Source organism: Neovison vison, chromosome 8 (genome assembly GCF_020171115.1).
Source record: "Neovison vison isolate M4711 chromosome 8, ASM_NN_V1, whole genome shotgun sequence".
NCBI classification, from domain to species: Eukaryota; Metazoa; Chordata; class Mammalia; order Carnivora; family Mustelidae; genus Neogale; species Neogale vison.
The window spans coordinates 65,806,649-65,822,330 of NC_058098.1; the positions used below are offsets into that span (position 1 = coordinate 65,806,649).

The 15,682-nt window shown below is 35.3% G+C and overlaps 1 protein-coding gene across 6 annotated transcripts in view; it reads left to right on the forward strand.

Moving 5' to 3' along the window:
* The window catches only part of CCDC138 (coiled-coil domain containing 138), a 129,753-nt gene that overhangs the window by 87,666 nt on the left and 26,405 nt on the right, over positions 1 to 15,682 (forward strand). For all 6 annotated transcript variants that reach the window (XM_044263799.1, XM_044263802.1, XM_044263801.1 and 3 more), the window contains one exon: positions 4,674 to 4,850. In XM_044263799.1, coding sequence (XP_044119734.1) covers positions 4,674 to 4,850 — 177 coding nt within the window. The remainder of the gene's footprint in view (positions 1 to 4,673; positions 4,851 to 15,682) is intronic.

Below are 15,682 nucleotides of genomic sequence, written 5' to 3' on the forward strand. Positions count from 1 at the left end.
ATACTTGGTTTCCTTTGAATAGATAGTGTAAATATGTTGTTCAAAAAGATAATACTTGGTGTGAATTTGACACTATAATGCTAAGCCCTTTATAGATTGTCTTCTGAATATTATTATTCCCATATTAGTGGTTATTAGTTTATAGAGGTTAGATATTTATGTCAAGGCCACACAACCAGTATTTGATAGAGTCTGGTTCAGCTCATCTCTATCCATTTCTAGATCCCACCTTCCTGACCTTATTTTGTGACTTCCTTAGAGCGTGTACTCCTGAGATAAAGAAAGAAATAGTAATAAATACTTACATAGCACTTCCTATGTTATGGGTTAAGCTCTTTATATGTACTAACTCATTTAATCATAGCAAGGTTATGAGATGTCAGTAATATTGACATCTTAATTTTATAAATGAGGAAATTGAGGCATGGAGAGGTTAAGTCTGCCCTTAGTCACTGTGCTACACTGATTCTTTGAAGTAAAATTTAACTGTAAGATACAATTTTTTTTCATTATACTCACAAAAATAAAATGACTGAATATAATGCTAAAAGTCTTTATTGATAAAATGTATATATTTTCAAATTATAATATTTCAATATGCAGTATTTCAAATTAAAATAGTTCACTTATAAGATTAATATATTTACCAAATTTACCAAAACTGTCTTGAGAAATGTGGGTTATTTTAAGCTTTAACTTTAATTCTGTTAGTTAACGTACAGTGTTATATTACTTTCAGATGTATAATAGAGTGATTCAGCACTTGCATACATCACCCAGTCCGCATCACAACAAGTGCCCTCCTTAATCCCCATCACTTATTTCACTCTATCCCCAGCCACCTCCCCTCTGGTAACCATCACTTTGTTCTCTGTAGTTAAGAGTCGAAACAGGTACAATTTTGATTGTATTGTAGCTTAACATTTTTGACCTGTATTCTGCTTACAGGAGCCACCAAAATGTGTCATAATCTTTAATAAGATTTATTGTGCTGTCTAATAATGATAAAGGGATAAAGGGTAAATAATTGACAGACCGGCAATTGGAATAGTGAAGGAAATAAGTTCTTGCAGTGTTGTTAGCATTTTTCTTTGAGAGAGAGACAGAGAGAGAGAGCATGAGAGGGGAGAAGGTCAGAGGGTGAAGCAGACTCCCCGTGGAGCTGGAGCCCGATGTGGGACTCGATCCCTGGGACTCCGGGATCATGACCTGAGCTGAAGGCAGTCGCTTAACCAACTGAGCCACCCAGGTGCCCCTAGCATTTTTCTAATCACTGATTTGTTTTTTTCAAATTTATTCCCCACAGTAACCTTATAAGGTAGATGGTATTGTCATTTTTACAAAAGAGCAAACTGAGGGTCAAGCATTTGTAAGGGACTCAGATCTTTTCTTGACCCTAAATAACCAACCCTTTAACAGTATAATCATGAGGACAGTGGAATGTTATATGTTATCAACAATTTTAAGTATGTAGATGTGTAGATCTATGTAGTAGGTACTAATATGTACATACTAGTTTGATTTATGTAAAGAAATGAGAACTGAAAGGTAAGAATCTTACCTGATAGTATTGTTTTAGGGAGAAATTTCTTGTCTAATTAAATGTACTCTCTCTCCTTTTTAGTTGTGTGCATCAGAGCTAGTTCTGGTGTCCTGCCCGTCTCAACTCTTGGCCCCCAACTTATGCAGATATATACAGATACATGTTTTTGTAAATTATGTACTTATTTATACTTCAGGCCTAAAGAATTGTAGAGATTATTGCCATTCTCAGATAACAGGAACAATATAGGATTAAGAAGTTCAGTTTACAGTCAGATAACTAAGGATGAGTCTCATCCCCATCACTAGCTATGTGACATTGGGCAGGTCTCTTCTTTTTTGCATTTCACCACAATTTTTAATTTTATTTTGAAGGTTAAAACCAATTTTTAAGGTTAAATGAGAATTGATGTGAAGGTTTAGCAAAGAGTGTGGCATATAGTAAGTGCTACCTGCTAGCATTATTATAAACATTATTATTTAGTATTATCTAACTTCTGAGTTGGTTTTACTTGAGATCAGAATTGAGGTCTGTTAGACTGCATTAGATTTGTATTGCTTCATAATACACCATCAAACACTTGTTGCTTAAAACAACAACCAGTTTTGGTATAATTGATAACTGAAATTTCTTAAAATATTCTCTTAGAAGTTAAGTTGTTATTGATTTTAGAAAATCTTCACTATTAGGGAAATTAAAATAATGATAGAATTTTTTTTACTTCTCCCTAAAAGGCAAGGCAACATAACAATAAAATCACCAAATACTATCCCCTTCAAATTAATTAGGCACAGTTTTTTAATTTCACAGATTTGCTGTATCATGTACCACTTAGCCTATTTAATCTCAGATGAAGTATTAATGAGAAGTGAAGTAATCTGTGCCAAAAACAGTAGGTGGCACTGTGATAAAAACTTTTGTTTGTGTGAAGACTTGAGTTCAGGGTTCATCTATACTCTTCTACTGTTTGCTAAATAAATATAGGTTTCTAAATAAGACATACTTGAACAGAATCTAGCAACTTTGCTTAACCTAAATACACATTTATTTGCATTGTTTTGTTTTATTTAATTACCAAAATTAAATACAATAATGGCAGTGTTCTTTGAACTAAATTCTACCAAAAGTAAGAGTAGTGAAGGAATAGATTTAGATTTCAAATAGATTTGTTGGAAGGAATAGAAAGAACTGATTGAGGTACATATTTTAATTTCTCAAAATTCTTTCATATGTATTTTAATATATATTTATGTATTTCAGTTCTCTCCTAGGTATTGTACACAGATTATCCTCAGCTTTTCTTTTTTTTTTTTTTTTTTTAGATTTTATTTATTTATTTGACGGAGAGAGAGAGAGAGATCACAAGTAGGCAGAGAAGCAGGCTTCCCGCTGAGCAGAGATCCTAATGTGGGGCTGGAACCCAGGACCCTGAGATCATTACCTGAGCTGAAGGCAGAGGCTTAACCCACTGAGCCACCCAAGTACCCCCAGCTTCTCATTCTTAGTAATTAAGCTTTTAAATCACTTCTTTAGTTTATGTAAACTAAAACAGCAAAGATGAAATGCAACACATCAGCCAGAAGATAGTAAATTTTAATAGGGGGTAGTTCTGTCATATTTTCAATGTATTTTAAAGTATCCTCGAGCCTTATTTAACCAGAAATCATCAGTAGAAAAATTAACTCACTAGTGTTTGAACAGCACAGTTTTTTTTTTAATTGCTTTCAATAGTATATTGAAAGAGTTTAGGAAACTGGAATATTCGTGTACAATTAAAAGCACAATGTAAAATTGTTTTAAGAGTACTGATTTGGGTTGTTTGGTGTATTGAAGTGTAACGATATAAGTATCTTAGTATCTTGTTTGCATTGATTGTTGTTAAATTGGTGCTACTCAATCCTGGCTTTACAGGTTTCCCAATCATCTGTGGAACGTCTTTAAGAAAGTTCCAGGCAAAGATGCGGAGAAAAGGGAGCCTTCTTGCACTATTGGTGGGAATGTAAATTGGTATAGCCACTATGCAAAACAGGATGGAGGTTCCTCCAAAAATTAAAAATAGAACTACCATATGGCAAAAAAAGAAAGAAATGTCCAGGGTTTCTTTTAAAAAAATACACACACACACACACACACACCACATTTTATTTATCCATTCATCCATCAGTATATACTTAACAGATGCATGTTTCCATGTCTTGGCTAATAAGGTAAACTATGGAAATGAAAATGGAACCACTATGGAAAACAGTATGGAGTTCAACAAAATTTAAAAATAAAACTATCAGATGATCCAGCAATTCCACTTCAGGGTATTATCCAAAAGAACCTAAAATAATAACTCAAAAAGTTCCAGGGATTCTGATCTAGTGGGTGCCATCATAACATTGGCCTTGTCAAACCATGCTGTGCTAATGGCAGATATATAACACACCAGAGCACATCTAGTCCTCTCGAGTTGTCTTTGAATGGCTGTTTGATCTTTAAATCCTCCATTAAAAGTTTGTGTAAAGTTACATTTTGAAGTGAGCAGCAACAAAAAAATATCTCAAATGCTGGGTAGAAATAAAAACACTTTTGAAAGCATCTGGTGGTTATCAAATATGAAAAAATAAACATCACTGTGGTCTTTACTATTAAAATCAACTGTTTTCTTGTAATAAAAACAATTTCTTGTTATTTTGATGTTAAAATATGAATGAAATTTATACCCCATCATAATATAATTTCTCATTTCAAGCATTTGGGTGCTTTTTTTTTTTTTTTTTTTTAGATTTTATTTATTTATTTGACAGAGACAGTGAGAGAGGGAGCACAAGCAGGGGGAGTGGGAGAGGGAGAAGCAGGCTTCCCATTGAGCAGGGAACCCCATGTGGGGCTTGATCCCAGAGTCCTGGGATCATGACTTGAGCCAAAGGCAGACGCTTAACAACTGAGCCACCCAGGCACCCCTCAAGCGTTTGAGTTCTAACAGATTGTAAATTTAGCCAGTGATCTCTGGTCATTTAATTTTTGTTTCCCTTTTAAATTTAAGTGATGGTATTTTCTTTCTTTCTTTCTTTCTATTGTTTCTGATTACCAGCTACAGTAATGACAATGATAATGACAGTTGATTTTATATACTGTTTTTTAGCTGACTACCTGGCTCAGGCATTTGATTCTCTCTGTTTGGACTTGAAGACAGATGAAGGAAAAGTCTTGTTTTTGGAATATCAAGCTGTTCCAGTAATACTAAATCATCTACGAATATCCAGCAAAGGACTACTTTCTAACGTCATTGATAGTTTGCTTCAGATGACAGTGGAATCTAGTAAGTTTTAAAGTTTTTAGATAAACAAAGAAATGACAGTCAATGATTTTGTGTTCTGAATGTATAACTATGTATCAGATATATTGTATTTTATAATAGAAATGGTTAAGGAGTATTTTTGACAGTTGTGTAATTGTTATTAATAACATCTCTTAAAGTTATATGTCTAAATTTCCATTAACATTGCTCACATTACTCACCTCATCTCATCTCAGTTATGTGCATATACTCTACATTGTTATTCATATTTGCAAGCTTCCTTGTCTGTTCTTCCCTGTCTCATCATTCTGACAGATCTAATCCTGTATTCCCTGCTTACTTAGAAGGAGATGTTCAAGTGTGTCCCCATCTAACGGGAGAATATGACAAAGCCATATTCCTGTTTCTTCTTCAACCTTACTGTTTTGTTGGAGGGTTGTGGGGGGGTGGGAGGAGCACTCAGGTGTATATGTGGCTCCTTTTTTTTCATGCATATTTGTAACATTTTGTAGTATGTGGCTTTATTTTTTTCTTTTTGGTTTTTATATTGCTGTAGTAAGTTTTTTTAACTTACTATTGATGGTTCCTAATTTAGCCCAGATATGTATGGGGATGTTGAACATAAATATTTTCATTTGCTTTGGTTGGTATTGCTCTTTGAACCTTAAGTAACCCCGTGACTTATAAGCAACCATTTTGCCTCAGTAATTCTTTTTCACTTGTAACTTTTCCTCTTCCCTATTCTCCCTTCCTTCTACAGCTCTTCTAAAGTGAAATGTTTATGCCTTCCAGAAGGTGGAAACTAAAATTGGAAAGTCATTGCTCATTGTGGTAGTAAGCAGTCTGTGGTACTTGGTGCTTGTGGGTGAATCCCTAACAGCTGGGTGTAAAGCATAGTTCTACTTCTTACTAGGTACCTTCAGCATATGGCTTCACATTTTTAATTCATTTTATATACTTTCTCGTTTTTCTTTTACAACATCCTTATGAGGGTTGAAAAACTGAGGCCTAGAAAAGTCAGGTAACTTGTCCATGGCTTCCATAGTTAGGTGGAGGTAGGACTTAGATTAGAAAAAAATGTTTCTGATTCTAGGTGTAACAAGATACATTCTACCATTGCACTGTGATTAGGTTTTCTAGAGGCTTTTTTCCTGCCCCCAAATGTCAAATTTTCTCTGACACATTTTATTAATATTTTTAGCCATTTGCAAATGCTAAGATTTTACACTTATAGTTGAGGATATAACTACCTAGTTAAATAATCTTGGGGTTTTATATCTTAACTTACTAATATATGCTATAGAGCAAAAATGTGAAAAATTAGAAAACTGAAACACAGACACCCAAGATTACTTGTTTAAAGTGGGTAGACTTAAAATTAAGTTTCATAGGATTTTTCTTTCTTTTTAAATTTTTTATTATTTTTTAAAGATTTTATTTATTTGTCAGAGAGAGAGAGAGTGCACACACAAGCAGGGTGAGTGTCAAGCAGAGGGAGATGCTGGCTCCCTCCTGAGCAAGGAGCCTGATTCAGGACTTGATCCCAGGACACTGGGATCATGACCTGAGCCAAAGACAGATGCTTAACTAACTGAGCCACCCAGGTGCTCCTCTTTCTTTCTTTTTACAGATTTATCTATTTATTAGAGAGCGAGAGAGAGAGTGTGTGAGGATGGGGGAGGGAGAAAGAGAATCTCAAGCAGACTCCCTTGCTTAGTATGGAGCCCCACATGGGCCCGACACAGGGCTCGGTCTCACAACCCTGAGATCATGACCTGAGTGGAAATCAGGAGTTGGAGACTTAACTGACTGAAACACCCAGGACTTTTCTCAATGAGGAAAACAAAAATTTTACCAGATGCAAATGTCTATTCATTAGAAACAAATCTGTCTGAATATTCCTGATGGAGGTGAAATCTTGTAGCCAAAGGAAAACTAAATATAATTTTATGAAATAGTGGACCTACTTGGATGAAATGACTTTGTGGCACCATAACATTCACTTATGGGGAAATAGTAGTAAAGTCAGCAGATGTTCAGTTCATTCACATGTGTTTACCTTGTTCAGATTATGCTCAAATCCAAGGTTATCTTTTCTTGTTCAAATTGAATAAATAAAGCAGTTTCTAATGTGGATTCCTAGAAAGCCATATCATTTTTAGTGATGGAAAACTTTTGGGAGATTAGAAATGGGTGAATCTTTGATAATTTCTGACTGAAGTATATTTATTTGCTTGATATCTTTTTCTTTTTCTTTTTTTTTTTTTAAGAGTTTATTTATCTGACAGGCAGGTCACAACTAGGCAAAGAGCCAGGCAGAGAGAGAGAGAAGGAAGCAGGCTTCCTGTTGAGCAGAGAGCCCAATGCGGGGCTCGATCCCAGGACCATGAGATCATGACCTGAGCCAAAGGCAGAGGCTTAACCCACTGAGCCACCCAGGCACCCATATTTTTCTATTTTTAATATAAACCCAGTACCTAATGGGTTTATATTAACCAAAGAACTGTATTGAAGGGGTTAAACGAATAATAGATTAAAATGCAGCAAATACTTATCTAGCTGTTTGTTTTATGTTCTGTTTTTTCTAGATTTGAGATGAGAAACTCATTTCACCATTTTTATAATTTGCACATGCTTTTTTTTTTTTTTTAAGTTCAGAGGAAAAAGTTGTGGGAAGAGAATTCTTGATAGAATGAATTTGCAGGAGTGCCTGGGTGGCTCAGTGTGTTGAGCATCTGCTTTTGGCTCAGGTCATGATTTCAGGGTCCTGGGATCAAGTCTGCATCGGGTTCCCTGCCCAGCAGGAAGCCTGCCTCTCCCTCTCCCACTCGCCCTGCTTGTGTTCCCTCTCTCTTTGTGTCTCTCTCTGTCAAATAAATAAACAAATCTTTTTTTTTTTAAGATTTTATATATTTATTTGACAGAAATCACAGGTAGGCAGAGAGGCGGGCAGGGGAGGACAGGAGGCAGACTCCCCGCTGAGCAGACAACCTGATGCGGGGCTCGATCCCAGGACCCTGAGATCATGACCTGAGTTGAAGGCAGAGGCTTAACCCACTGAACTACCAGGTGCCCCTAAGTAAACAAAATCTTAAAAAAAATAAGAATGGATTTGCAGATGGCTTATGTCACACAATTAATAGGTCTTGGTGGCCAGCTATGCGTGAGGTGGCATGTTTCAAGCATTGTGTTTGCAGTGGTTTGCTGAGCCGTGGGGCTTCCTCCAATGTCCATTTAGTGCTTTGGAGCAGGAGGCTGGAGGAAGGTGTCAGTGGGCCAGGCTCTTGCCCAGGAGTACTCAAAGTGCTTACTGGTCTCTAACACAAGTCAGTACAGAAACAGTGTTTAAAACTTGTGTAGTAGTTGTCAAATTACTAATTTTATCAAGGTCAATAATAATTTAAAAAATTTGGACTTTTATGTTTTATTTAATTTCTAGTGTTTTTTAAATGGTATTGTAAAACAAATTCTGAAGAGTTTATTTGAGCAAACAGTGATTCCAGAGGGATAGCACCAAATCTGAAAATAGGTAGGGGTGTTCTGCAGGTAGTGCTAGGGCAGAGGTTTCTATAGAAAAGATAGGGATGCAGAGCAAAGAAATTATTTAATTGGCTATAACACAAATGGTTGCCTTGTTGGGGGAAATATAGTTATTTGGCTGTTATGATAGTTTTACTTGAGGTTCATGTTCTATAATTCAAAGAAATCTGGTTGGCATTGATGATTAGTTTTTCTTGAATTTTGTTTTCTTAGATTCAAATGCACTGACTGCTTTAGAATTTGATTTGTTTACGTAGGGTACCCTGCTGAAGGCATGAGAGCCCTGCAGTCTAATAGCCTCTTTGTTGACAGCATTTTGTTAAAGTCTTGCATTCTCTGTGCTGGATTGGAAATCGCAGACCAGTTCTACTCACAGTAATTTGAGGAGCAATAGGGTACTCCATCTCCACTGGATACTTCATGTTAAGCTCTTACAGAGTGGTGGTTTTTCTCTTGTCCTGCTTGTGCTCTTCCCCTAGATTTATCTTTTCAGATATGAGAAATGATTTTATCTGCATAGGTATTTACTGTTTTTTGGAAAGCTAAAATGTATTTCTTTAAAATGTAAAATATTAGGTATATTTTACTTTAAAATGCATTTCTTTGAGTGTAAACTAAGATCTATACATTGATTTACCTCAATGTATGTATCATGAACACATTTTTTTTTTAGATTGAGGGCTTCTGATAATACCTCTTTTGGGCATGAGTATATATCATATAATAACTTAGTAGTGTTGATTTTAGAAAATTATTTTGTGGTTTCTTTTTCTTTTTCCTTTCAGTGGTTAAAAGCTATTACTCACTTATCTGGGTTTAGCTGTGTAAGAACTTGAGTCTTATTTTATTTTTCAAAGAGTACTTTCCTTTTCTTGTCAGACTTAGTTTAAATAGGAGGACTTAAGTTTGTATTTGTATTATTTAGTTCATTCTGTTCTGCGGCCTAAAAACTGCCTGTCTAAGGTAATATGCTACCATTTAACACTTGAATGGCAATAATGTATTTGAGCACATTTTGCAGGCACTTTTTATTTGTATTATAAAAATAATAGAAATTTGGAAGGCTGCAAACTGGAAGAAAAGTCTTACTATCCGAAGATATGTACATTTACTTCATATGTACATTACTTTCTCTCTTTTAACCATGAATAATTTTCATGATGGTGGGTATTTCTTTTCTTTTTCTTGTTTAACAAGGTTGGATTCTAGTGTACATTTAGTTGCACCAGTCTATGTTTATCTGCCTAAAATATCAAAATACAAGAAAATATTAGAGTATTTTGCAAAGAAATATACTTGAGTACTGTTTAAATTATCAATATGGGTAAAATGTATTATATATTATAATACAGTTAAATATAGCAAAGAATTATCAAATACCTTATGCTACATGCATTAAATATGTTCTCTGGATCTTAAAGTTATTTGTGAATTTACTTGTATTTCTTAGTTTGGTGCTCTTTTTCATTGGCAGTTGATTTTTTCTTGATTTGAGCAGTATCACTTCTTCCCTTCCTGCTATTTAATTTATTCTCTCATTCTATTATGTTTTTATTATTAAGGAGATTAAAGCAAGGGTAATTTCAATGAAATGACAAATGCAATTTATTTTCAACAGTGTACCAACTTAGTATATACACACCCATGTTTCTTTTCTAGTCACGAATCCTACATACATATAACCTGTTTTCTCAGTTAAAAGCTTTCAAATGAAAGAATGTTCTGTAGGGAAACAGAATGGGAAGATTTATTTTTAGTAATTGAAGCATATATAATAATATTTTTTAAGTATAAGAAGTTGACACCCCTTTTAATTCTACCACCTTCATAAGACATAGTTTGCATATTGCCTGATAACATATATTTTTTACATAGTTGCGATCATAATATGCATACTTTGTTGTATAAGAAATGTGTATTCATTATAAAAAATTAGAAAATACAACTTTATTTCATTCAACAAATATCTGTCTCTAGACGATGCACTTACCCTGGCACTCAGTGAGACACTAGGAGTACAGCAGAGTGCAAGATAATTAGGTCCCCTGTCAACATGAAGCTATGGTCTAGTTGACTTTTGTCAAATTATTGGTCTAGTGAGGATGATAATAATACCAATATCATAGAATTATAAGAGTGGTAAGAGAGTTAGCCATGCAGAGGTCTGGAAGACTGTTGTAGGGAGCAGGACCCACTAGAGCAAAGGTGTTAGGGTAGGTATTAATTGTTAGATACGGTATTTTCAAGACACACCAGGGAAGCCAGTGTAGCTGAAACAGAGTGAGTGGCAAAGTAGTAGAAGAATCAGAAAGTGGGGCCTGGCACTCACTCAGAAGGGCTTTGCTGCCCAGCAGTAAGACATGGGGACTTCTAGTCACTAAAATTCCTTGAGCTTTCCCTTTCTGTTCTGCTTTGTTGAATGTCATATTATGAGGGGTTTTTTTTGCATATTTCTGGATAGCCCTTATTTTTAGTTGTTGCTTAATACTTAATATTTCATATATGCATATATGTTAATGTAATATTTATTATTACTATATGTTTATGTAATATTTATTATTGTTACCATTTATTGAGACATTCCTTGTAGGAAGTGTGTATGAAACTTGATAAGAAAATCAATTCATTGGCCTTCCATCCCAGTATAAAAGAGCTTTCAAGTAGTTTGTGGTTAGCCCTTTGAGGGATATGGGGCACAGGGTACTAACCTAGCAATCCTTTGCATTACCTCTTGAAATCTACTTAAGAGTCATTTGATATGCACATGTACTGTGCATTTGATAGTGGTCTCTGAATGCTGTCAAATTTATAGCATATTTTAAGTTGCATAATTGCTTTAATGATGCTTTCATTCCCTCATCTGATACTGTAACAGAGTCCTTTTTGCGATATAAGCCGGGCTTTTCTGGTGTAACACAAGATGATATGAACCCGTTTTGGGTCAAGTTTTAGGTTTGTGTTATATAGCCTGTCTTGAAGAAACGTGCTTCAATATTTTTTGACAACAAAACAAACCATGGTGTATGTTAGAGAGTAAAATCTCACCTGCCAGTTAGTGTGATAGAGAAAGCTGAGGAATCAAATAATTAAATGTATAGATAATGAATATACTATTTTTTAAAAAATAAATCAGGTAACATGATGCCCCCAGTTTTATTTTTGTTTTTCAACATTTCCTTAGCGATTCGGGGTCTCTTCTGATTCCATACAAATTTTAGGATTATTTGCTCCAGCTCTTTGAAAAATACCGGTGGAATTTTTATCAGAATGGCATTAAAAGTATAGATTGCTCTAGGCAGTATAGACATTTTAACAATGTTTATTCTTTTGATCCAAGAGCATGGAATGGTCTTCCATCTTTTTGTGTCTTCTTCAATTTCTTTCATGAGTGTTCTGTAGTTCTTCCAGTACAGATCCTTTACGTCTTTGGTTAGGTTTATTTCCAGGTATCTGATGGTTCTTGTTGCTATAGTAAATGGAATCGATTCTCTAATTTCCCTTACTGTATTTTCATTGTTGGTGTATAAGAAAGCCACTGATTTCTGCACATTGACTTTGTATCCTGCCACGTTACTGAATTGCTGTATGAATTCTAGTAGTTTGGGAGGTGGAGTCTTTTGGGTTTTCCATATAAAGAATCATGTCATCTGCAAAGAGAGAGAGTTCGACTTCTTCATTGCCAATTTGGATACCTTCTTCATTGCCAATTTGGATACCTTTTATTTCTCTTTGTTGTCTGATTGCTGTTGCTAGGACTTCTAATACTATGTTGAACAAGAGTAGTGAGAGTGGGCATCCTTGTCATGTTCCTGATCTCAATGGGAAGGCTGTGAGCTTTTTCCCATTGAGGATGATATTTGCTGTGGGTCTTTCATAGATAGATTTTATGAAGTTCAGGAATGTTCCCTCTGTCCCTATACTTTGAAGCGTTTTAATCAGGAACGGATGCTGGATTTTGTCAAATGCTTTTTCTGCATAGATTGAGAGGACCATGTGGTTCTTCTCTCTTCTCTTATTAATTTGTTCTATCACATTGATTGATTTGTGAATGTTGAACCATCCTTGTAGCCCAGGGATGAATCCCACCTGGTCATGGTGGATAATCTTTCTAATGTGTTGTTGGATCCTGTTTCCTAGATATTCATCAGGGATATTGGTCTGAAATTCTCCTTTTTGGTAGGGTCTTTGCCTGGTTTGGGGATCAGGGTAAAATAAGAGTTCTCTGACTATTTAACACAAGGAAGGCATTTTTAAAATTGGGTATATTGTTTAAAAGATAACACATTCACATAGCTAATCGTTTCAAAGGTACAAAAGTAAATGAAGTTAAAAAAAAAAAAAGTCTTCTTTCAGTCACTGTTTTCCCTTCCCTGGAGAAAGCAATTTCACTAGTTTTTTCTCATGTTCTTTTGTAGGTGTGCTATGTCTCTATACGTACACACATTCTTATTTTTTCATTTTTATCATAAGATTGTTAGCCTGCTATGTTATGAAAAATCGATCTTAGAGATCTTATATTAGTACATAAAGAGTTTCTTAAAAAATTTATTCATTTAAGATGACTGTTGATGGATATGTTAACCTTAAACAATAAAACTGCCAGGTATTCAACCAGCAAAACTGGGTTTATTCAGTATAGCAGAGCATCGCGATCCAGGTCAAGCAAGGTACAGCAAAACCACAGACAAGACCAGAGAACAAAGGAGAGGAATGCTCTTTCATACAAAAGTGGTGGTGATGGTTGGGGGGTTGGGAGGGTAGATGGGTGGGAGGGCTGTTATAAACAGAAAGCCCATTGGAGTAAACTGGGAGTTGGAAGTATAGTGACTTTGCATTGGCAGGGTCACGACCATTTCTCATTGGCTGGACTTTTGCTGTGGAAGGAGGAAAACTTTCTTCTTCCAGCTGGCTTAGTAAAGTAGTATCCATGTGCAAGGTGCATCACTTTCTGTTGGGTCTGCAATTGACCACAAGTGGTAGGCCATGAGCACCCCCCTGCTGGCCTTCTGACACCACTTTTTTTTTTAAAGATTTATTTATCCAATTATTTTATTTTATTTTTAAATTTATATTTTATTTAAATTCAGTTAATTAACATATAGTTTATTATTAGTTTCAGCGGTAGAGTTCAGTGATTCATCAGTTGTATATAACACCCAGTGCTCATTACATTCATGCCCTCCTTAATACCTATTTATTTTAGAGAGAGAATTGAGGAGAGAGAGAGAACAGCGAGAGCGGGGAAGGGAGAGGAAGAAGGAGAAAAGCAGACTCCCTGCTGAGCTTGGAGCCCTACTTGGGGCCTGATCCCACCACCCCGAGATCACAACCCTAGCCGAAATCAAGAATTGGATACTTAACCAACTGAGCCATCCAGGCTCTCCTTCTTCTGACTCCATTCTAAATGAGATTTTCTTTTGTCAATTTTCACAGATATTTGGGTTGTTTCTAGTCTTTTGCTAAGGCAAACAATGCTTCTGTATACAAACTAACTTTCACAAAAGCAAATTTGCACATGTGGGAGGTTATTTGGTAGAATAGATACCTATAAGGAAGAATAGATACCTAGGAAGTAGAATTGTTGGATCAAAAGAAAATTTCTCATATTGTGAGAATTATATGGAGAAAAAAGTAGGTAAATAACAAAAGGTAAAGAACACAGAGTTAAAGATTTACAAAATTAATTCTTTACCTTGTTTATGTGTTACAAAATTGTTTTTTCTGATAGCTCACAGTTCAGAGACTCAGGAATTGAGTCTAGTATAGACAGGTATGGTGATATGAGTAATTCAGGCAGGTAATTATGTCCCATACCCATTTCTGTATGTGACTACATCCTCCCTATCATGCTGCTCTTTGCTCTTCTTTTCCCTACTCCCCACTCCTAAATCTTGGTACTCAGTATACAGTATATTGAACAGGTAATGTTGCCCAGCTAAGACAGTAGCACTGCTGACATGGAAACTTCGGCTGCCTGAGCTTCTTGCTGGTTTTTGCACAGCAGTCTAAGTACAGGAGGTGGTTCAGAGGCTTCCCGATATAATGTTTGGAGGTTGAAGACTGCCTGTGTAGACACCTTATTTGAAGTTTAATCGTGGACAGGTGAGAAGCATATTTTATTTTTTAAAGCATTTTCAAAATGCCATTTACATATTAGTTTTAGTTTTTATTCATTTTCTTTGAAATAGTTTTTTTAATTGTGATAAAATACATACAACAAAATTTACCATGATAGCCAGTTTTTTAAGTGTACAGTTTATAGTGTTAAGTACATTCACATTGTTGTGCAGCCATCCATCTCCATCTATTTTCAGAATTGTTTCGTCTTCCTCAACTGATAATCTTTATCAGTTAAGCACTCTTCCCTCAATTAAGCACCTCTCCCCGCTAGCTGGGGTCACCCACCATTTTACTTTCTGTCTGTATGAACTTGACTACTGTAGGTACCTCATGTAAATAGAGTCATACAGTATTCATCTCTTTGTGATTTACTTAATTTCACTTAAGCTTAATGTCCTCTTTGTGAGAATTTCCTTCCTTTTTAAAGGCTGAATTATATTCCATTGTATGGTTACACTACATTTTGTTTATCAGTTTATCCATTGATGGTTCCACTTTTGGCTATTGTGAATAATGCTGCCATGAACATGGGTGTACAAAATATGTTTGAGCCCTTTTTAAATTTTTGGGGGGCTATCTTTAAAATAGTTTTTAGTCATCAAATGTCTTTCATCAGAGTGAACAACAGTGTTTGAAATTGTACTGAGATTAAGAAAATATTTTAAGAAAAAAACAATCAAAACTTTGGTTTAGGTTATCCCCAAAGCCAATTCAGCTACCAAAGGAATATGCAGGCTGTTTTCAACATCTGAATTTGTTACAGTTTAACATAATTGTTTACAAGCCTAACTTAAACCCAGAGAGCATGATTTTATAGAAACTATGGTTTAGTTGCTTGAGGAGTTCAAAATGGTACTAGTAGCACCCCTTGTGTCTTTCTTTGTCTGTCACTCCTCAGAGACCTGTTTATATCATCTTGATATTTGAATCTGCTGATCGTTGAGAAAAGGGTGATTAGTTCCTGGGTATGCGAAACAGAAATAGCCATTTCAGCGTTTATGCTAGTTGTTAGGAAATCAAAGTTGGAAATCGCCTTTGTATCTTTTAAGACAAATTATTAAGAAAGGAGGAAGGTTAGTCTTTTTGAATCTTGATTAATCATGTCAGGTTTTCTCTTTTATAGATTTTGGCTAAGCCTTCTGTGTTCTCTAGCTGGAATGAATTCTTGTGTGTTTTTGTTTTTTTCTGGTACT